Source organism: Penaeus japonicus, unplaced genomic scaffold (assembly GCF_977035675.1).
Source record: "Penaeus japonicus unplaced genomic scaffold, GWHDUDI00000001_assembly GWHDUDI00000001, whole genome shotgun sequence".
NCBI lineage: Eukaryota > Metazoa > Arthropoda > Malacostraca > Decapoda > Penaeidae > Penaeus > Penaeus japonicus.
The window spans coordinates 6,902,011-6,909,510 of NW_028234403.1; the positions used below are offsets into that span (position 1 = coordinate 6,902,011).

A 7,500-nucleotide genomic window follows, 5' to 3' on the forward strand; every position below is an offset into this window, starting at 1 on the left:
TGAAAATATAAATGACAACTGATACAGTCATCAGCAATATGTGTATACATTTATTTTTCTCTTCAACATTTCTTTGTATTTCTCTAACATACCATGTACATCTACTACCATGGTATAAAAAGAATCATGTTAAGGATAATAACTGATAAATATAAAAAGTATTCTCAAATAAACACTGGATTTGTTACTTCTCAGTTCTTATTTGGAATGAAATTACAAGTATCAAAAATAAAAGTTTATAAAGAAAGAGGATGTGTTGGAGGATGAAAAGAAGGAACCAGAGGGAAAAGAAGGAAATTAAGAGAGAAGAGTAAAGAGATAATAGGGATTAAAATAGTAGTAAGTCTAAAGAGATGGAAGAGAAGAAATGATGAATATATAAGTATACACATGTACAATATGAGACAAACTTGTTTCTGTTCTTGACTGATATATAATTGTAAATGACAAAATATAACGGATGATATGCCATACCCAAATCATGGCAGATGGCAAACCTTCCTTTAGTTTTGTCAGCTGTAATCATACATCAAACAAAAGCAGGAAGAGTTCTTCCATCTACTGAACTTATTACTATTTATATATCCAATCATAATAATTATCTTTGTAAATCATAATAAAATGAAATATATATACACACACAACAGATTTTCACTAATTGTGAAAATGTGAAATTCAAAAGTCATCATCAGTGAATCTCTTGTATTGAAATAATCAACAATTATGTAATTATCATTTTCCTGAAATTGATCTAATCATCATCACTGTCATAGACAATTCCTTTACGACCTGAAGCTGCAGTTCTTGCCCGAGAAAATGATTCCATGATACTTTGATTTCTTGTCTGCAAAAAATATATATATATATATAATAAGCATTACAGGAACTATGTATAAATGGGAAAATTATAAACATGAATATGAGATATAAATAAAACATTAGCAATATCTAATTAATAAATGGATAAACAAATTACCGTAGCTCTTCCTCTTCCTCGTGATGCTCGTGCCCTAGATGAAGATTCTGACACTTTTGGAGATCCATCACTAGAAAAAATCAAGATTATCAATATTTATCTTATCTCAGTAAAGGAAAATATACAATACTATGCGCACAAAGCATTAATCTCAGCACACACACACACACACACACACACACACACACACACACATACACACACACACAAAACAACAACAGCAACAACAACAATGTAGTCCCATACATGCATGTACACATTCATACTGATTTCTAACACACATAATGCAAAGCCACATACAAAAACAATCTTAAAACTTAAAATCTCAATAAAAACATACCCAATTAAAGACAACTGATTTCTGCTCGAGGAGTGAGTGGTGCTTGCAGATGAGGTTCCAGCCCTGGCCCGGGACCCCCTGCTACCTCGTCCACGACCTCCACGTGATCCTCGTCCTCTGGAAAAACGAAAAAAATTGTCGATTCTAAAACGTGGCCCTACCAATTTAATAGAAATTCATATACAAAAATATGAAATTTCCAAGACGAATCAAAGGGAACGATCTATAAAGGCCTAAAGCACACTCACCTGGCTGGTGGGGGGCTGAGTTCATCCATGTCAATGTCATCCATCTCCTCTTCGTCTTCATCACTTACTTTTCTTCTTTCTCTTGTTGTACTACTTAGGGCTACCTGAGCCTGTAACAAAGACCACTAATGTAAGTTGAGATTTAATGAGTGATTGAGTGATTGAGTGAGTGAGTGAGTGAGTGAGTGAGTGTGTGTGTGTGTGTATATGTGTGTGTGTGTGTGTGTGTGTGTGTGTGTGTGTGTGTGTGTGTGTGTGTGTGTGTGTGTGTGTGTGTGTGTGTGTGTGTGTTGTGTGTGTGTGTGTGTGTGTGTGTGTGTGTGTGTTGTGTGTGTGTTTGTGTTGTGTTGTGCATTGTGTTGTGTGTGTGTGTGTGTGTGTGTGTGTGTGTTGTGTATTGTGTGTGTGTGTGTTGTGTTGTGTGTGTTTGTGTTGTGTTGTGTATTGTGTGTTGTGTGTGTGTGTGTGTTGTGTGTGTGTGTGTGTGTGTGTGTGTTGTGTGTGTGTGTGTTGTGTGTGTGTGTGTGTGTGTGTGTGTGTGTGTGTGTGTGTGTGTGTTGTGTGTGTGTGCATATGTGTGTGTGTGTTGTTGTGTGTGTATGTGTGTGTGTGTGTGTGTGTGTGTGTGTGTGTGTGTGTGTGTGTGTGTGTGTGTGTGTGTGTGTGTGTGTGTGTGTGCATATGTGTGTGTATACATGTTTGTATATGTGTATACATGTGTGTATCTTTGTGTATATGTGTGTAAGTGTATACATGTGTGTGTGTATAAGTGAGTATTTGGGTTGGATATAAACACTTTTTCATTGCAATAATATATCTGATTACTTATTTCTTTACATCTAAAAGAATAACCTAGTACTACAAGGATGAGCACTATGATCAAGAGTATGGACATGAGAGTGAGAACAGGTATGATTATGAGCAAAACTGCAAGTACTAGTGTGCATGTGCAAGAAATACCTCTTGTTCTTCCAACTGAGGATTATTCTTTGACAATCTTTCCTCTCGATAAGTGATAATTTCATCCACAATATTATCCTCGTTAATATCTATATCTTGAGATAAAATGTGTGCCATAGTCTTGTTAATTTGGTGCCTGTCAAAGAGGAAATACACATCAGTTAATTTGGCCAATAAATAATTTTCCCAATATAACCACAATACAGTATTTCATCTATTAATTGTATACAGATGATATCTGCACTCCATCCATCTCAATAAATAATCAAGATAAACATCAAATTTTAACATTTAAAAAAATTTGAACATCACTATCAAAAAGAAACAAAATCTAAAAGTGCTAAAGTTAATAAGAAGCTCCAAGTATCTTACTTAAAAACAGTGCTAATGGCATCTCTGTCATCTTTCTCGACAAAGGTGTTTACCCCCTTTGCCAACCCCCGTTCCGAAAGCAAGAATAGCTTCTGTCTTTGATCCTCCAGCTCTGAAAAATATTGCTCCACAAGATCCTCAACTCTTGTCTCTGCAACCTGAAGGTATACAAAAAGTTTTGTTTTTTTAACAATAATAAAAACAAAAAAGATCACTTTGTAGTATCATATATGACGCATTTCACAGTCAATACTACAACCATGCCATCAAATATCCACTTGAAAGCAATGTCTTTTTTACAAGAATCAAATGATAGAAACTAAGCTTACATCTTCTCCAGCAAAAACTGCATCCATGGCATCTTTATCAATACCCGTATCATTTTTCTTTATTTCCTTGCGCTGCTTTTTGAACAAGATCATTTCATTAGGATTTGCAACTTCATCTGTGAACTTGTGACCAAATCGGGTTGTGTTGAACATCTGAGACTCATCTGTGTACTCAACTCGAAGACGGATAAGTGGCTTTTTGGGCTGTTTTGGATGACCTGCTTGGCAGAAGAATATGACTTCCAGTATAATGATCAAGAGCATAATACTTAATATCTAAAGCTCAAAACATACTGCCTAATATTTAATTTAAAATACAAATTCCATAATCCAAATTACAAAAGTATCGATCACATGCCACATCAAAAATGTCAAGAATTTTCTTTCCATTGACTTTTTGTTCTCCATGGACAAAGATTAACAATATTTCACCTAAACATAGTCATACCTGTGAGCTGTTCCTTGGCTCGAATAAGCATTCCTCGGATGTGCTCTTCAATAAATTCCTCAACAGGGTTTGTTTCTTTCTTCCCAATGACATAATCCAGATCTTGATCAGCCAAGCATACATCCTGTCAATTGACAGGGAATTATATAAATCGTAATAACAAGATAAGCTAAGCATTAATAGAAAATAAATGCTGAAACACATAAGTGTAAATGCAATTTCAAATGCATATTAATGGTAAATCCAACATCATACTAACTATGGTACTAACATCATGATTACAACTGTAACAATAACTATTGAAAAATATTGGAGAGTGAAGTATGAATGAAAATCAATAATTTTCATTGAGCAAGATGTGCTAACTCACTGTTTCAAACATCAAGCCTTCAAGCATTGAAGTTAAGAAAAAGTAAAGGAAGTAATGTATGATTAATTTTTAAAAAAAGTAAATTCTTTTCAATATGAAATAATCAATCAATAAATGCTGCGCACTACTTACATCAAATATAAATGGCCGGACAGTCTCTAGCTTAAGAGGAGTTACATTAAAAAGCTGTTTGTTGTTCACTTCTAGTAGAGCAACATGCTTTTCAACAGCCTCACCAGCACATAGAGAAGTTACGACTGAACTCCCTGTAACAGAGAAAAAAGAATATCAATACATACAAAATAGTCACATCCAGGACATTTAACAATAAATGTTTAAATAAATGACCATCATATCTCATGATTCAGGACATTTGAATCAATAAAATATAGTAAACATATATTTCCATCCAATATCGCTATAATACACTTCAAGGAAAATCTGGCTCTCTACAAAAGATATAGCAAATATTCAAAAGTATGTATAATCTAACATTCACTTCTTTGGAGGAGTACAGGATAGGGTTTTAATATCAAAAGCTTTGGGTGAAGATATGAAAGTGACATTCCTTGGCACTTGATCATAAACATAATTTTAAAAGGAAGTAATAATGGCATATGAAGTGCTGAATTAAACTAATCAAGGAACAGTGCTCCGTAAAGTTAGTTACTGTTTTGACTGTTATTAGACGGTGTAACATTTACTGGATAATGGCATTTAAATAAAGGATTCCATACTCAGATGTTTGGAACTGGTACAATTACATCACATTGAAAAATATCTGAGTTTGTACACATTAACTACTGGGATATATTGCAGGACAGTAACCAGCAAACAAAAGTGTACAATGCCATATCACATAAGAGTAGCAGTGAAAAAAAGGGAAACTCAAAGGGAGGCACTATTCTTTCACATATCCACAGTGAGAACTAATTGCTAAAGACCTATAAACCTGTAACTCTGAGAATTTAGAGATAGTAATTGTTAAGAACTTTATAATACAACCATTTATACATCTCACTGCTTTTGGTTAATAGTGGACTGAATATTCTTCAAGATTCACTAGCACCATCTGTCATTTTATAGATCTCCCTATCACCCATACTCGACATAAATGTGACTTAGTCTGCCTTTAATAGGAATCTTACAAGAGAATGTAAACTGATTAACTCATTGCGTACGGGTGTCATGACATACATGACGTAGGAGCTTTGGCCTGACGACGGGCGTCATGACGTATGTGACGTTCGGGGATTTTGGAATACTATGCTATTTTATTGTACTATGAAAAAGGAATGAGTGATGATGGCTACTACAGTCATAATTACTATAATTACCGTAATATAGTGCTAGCTTAACATCCAAAACCTAGATGGCACCACTTTTTCCTAGCACCAGCAGGAGAGAGAGCCTTGAATGGCACCCATCCACGGTCTCTAGCAAGCACTGTCTGTATAGAGCGATGGCACATACTAAGTTGATGAACCCTTGCTCTAAAGTACCGCCGATGAAAGATGTGCAGGCAAAACAAGAAGAGGAAGGTGACTCAATCCATACCCAGTGTCTAAAATGTGCTCCTGTGCCAATATGGATGCCTTTCACTGTGGCACTCACAGTCACAAGCACAGGTTTCATTCCTCTTCCCTACCTCTTCTTGTTATCTTTATTGTAGTGGGTTATATGTTTCGTATTCGTTCATGACAGCACAAAAATACGAAAAAATAAAGTTGCCTTTTGTCCTCCCATAAAACAGCAATACTTCTATCACATTGAGTATAAAGAAAATAATGAGCTAATATGGATAATATACTACAATTTTAGTCTACTGCAGCACTGACAGAGCCTGTCACATGGCACATATAAGTCTCTAAACTCAATAAAACACACAAAAAAATAAAACACAAAAAACAATCTAGTTTTACAATGAATGACTGAAAGAGAGTGGGATGATTCAAATTATATTGCTCCAAGTGGTCTCTTTCTAAAATAAAACCTATCCTGGAGGCTGGGCAAGCAAATTTATCTCCGTCTGCAATGGGTTAAAACCTGATTACAGTGATGCTTACAACTCAAACCTTGTTATAAGCTTTTCAAGCTTTACCAGTCACCTTCTCAATTTTTCTATCATCTACTGATAATTTAGAAGTGACTATGTCAGAGGCCTTTATAAGGATGTGCAGTCTGAATGTAAATCTTGTTACAATGACAGCTCTTCAAAAACTCATAACAGTGACAGACCCCTTACAAGTCAAAACTGAACTTAAGTTCCTTCCCAGTCTTTTACAACATAGTTTGTAGATGGTTTCTGTTAATGACTTGGGGTACAACTTGGCAAAGAAGGGCTTAAGGAGAGTAAATTGTTAAAAATGTTAAATATACAATACTCACCTGGCTGTACAACATGGAATGAATTATCAGCACTAAGTCTTGGTTGAATAAGACATTCATGCTCATGCCCCCAGAGGACAACATGAAGGAAAGGATCCAGGAAAGCCTCTGGTAGGTAATTGGTCATGCCATGTTTTGTATGGTTTTGATGGACAACCATGATGTTGAACCACTCATCGTGGAATTCCTTTGGGCGCATCATTTTAACCTAAAAATGAGAACATACTATAAAGTAAATAAGAAATTCTATTAACAAAAATTATACAACTTCCACCAAAACACACACAGCACTCAAAAGAAAATAATCCTGTTAATTAAACATACAATTGAAATTGCACAGTACTATTCAACACCCTGAAACAATCTTTATTTGGAGTCTGTTGACTTTTGCTTGTTATTCATAGATCATTCTGTGATTCATAAACTTGTAAAGCACTAGATTTGGGTTTATATTTGACTGTCTCTCTCATCACTTCTAATCTGATCTATCATTCTTCATCCCTTTCTCTGTTTATCAACTTATTTTTCTTCATTTTGACAAAATAATCATAAAAATCTCACCTTATTTTCCTTGAAGAGCCTAAAGAGCCTCTCATCTTTAATTGCAGATAAACCAAATAAAGCCAATTTGTTTGTTCCCTTCTCAAGCAACACGGGACTAATGGTGATGTTCTTGAGATCTCCAGTGCGTCCAAAATAATTTACTAAGCCAGCTGTTGAAAGCATGTCTAGTGCACAAAACTGACCGAGACCTGGAGGGGGTATTGAATAAAATTAATTTAGCTTTATGTCTGACATTTTTAGATCTTATCTATGAACAGAATATCATAAAAAAAAAAAATAATAATAATAATGATAAAAAATAGATAAAAAAAATAGATAAAATAAAATCACAGTACAAACAACAACTGAAGCCAAATCATATATCATCATTAAAGGAAAGATAACATGAAGCTCAACGTTAATAATCATATTTGTACAATCATATCTATGCCTTCTCATTATTTGGCAATTAACAATATGCAATTAGGAATCAGTGCTTATTATATTTTCACACCAAGGAATTTAG

The 7,500-nt window shown here is 34.7% G+C and overlaps 1 protein-coding gene across 3 annotated transcripts in view; it reads right to left on the reverse strand.

Annotated features, from left to right (window-relative positions):
- Nucleotides 1-180: 180 nt before the first annotated feature.
- The window catches only part of mre11 (double strand break repair nuclease mre11), a 13,180-nt gene continuing 5,860 nt past the window's right edge, over nucleotides 181-7,500 (reverse strand). For all 3 annotated transcript variants that reach the window (XM_086534491.1, XM_086534446.1, XM_086534405.1), the window contains exons 5-15: nucleotides 6,993-7,183; nucleotides 6,432-6,639; nucleotides 4,176-4,309; nucleotides 3,674-3,797; nucleotides 3,226-3,443; nucleotides 2,897-3,054; nucleotides 2,525-2,660; nucleotides 1,565-1,674; nucleotides 1,317-1,433; nucleotides 977-1,046; nucleotides 181-844 (exon numbers count right to left, since the gene is read on the reverse strand). In XM_086534491.1, coding sequence (XP_086390617.1) covers nucleotides 752-844; nucleotides 977-1,046; nucleotides 1,317-1,433; nucleotides 1,565-1,674; nucleotides 2,525-2,660; nucleotides 2,897-3,054; nucleotides 3,226-3,443; nucleotides 3,674-3,797; nucleotides 4,176-4,309; nucleotides 6,432-6,639; nucleotides 6,993-7,183 — 1,559 coding nt within the window. In that variant the 3' untranslated portion in view covers nucleotides 181-751. The remainder of the gene's footprint in view (nucleotides 845-976; nucleotides 1,047-1,316; nucleotides 1,434-1,564; nucleotides 1,675-2,524; nucleotides 2,661-2,896; nucleotides 3,055-3,225; nucleotides 3,444-3,673; nucleotides 3,798-4,175; nucleotides 4,310-6,431; nucleotides 6,640-6,992; nucleotides 7,184-7,500) is intronic.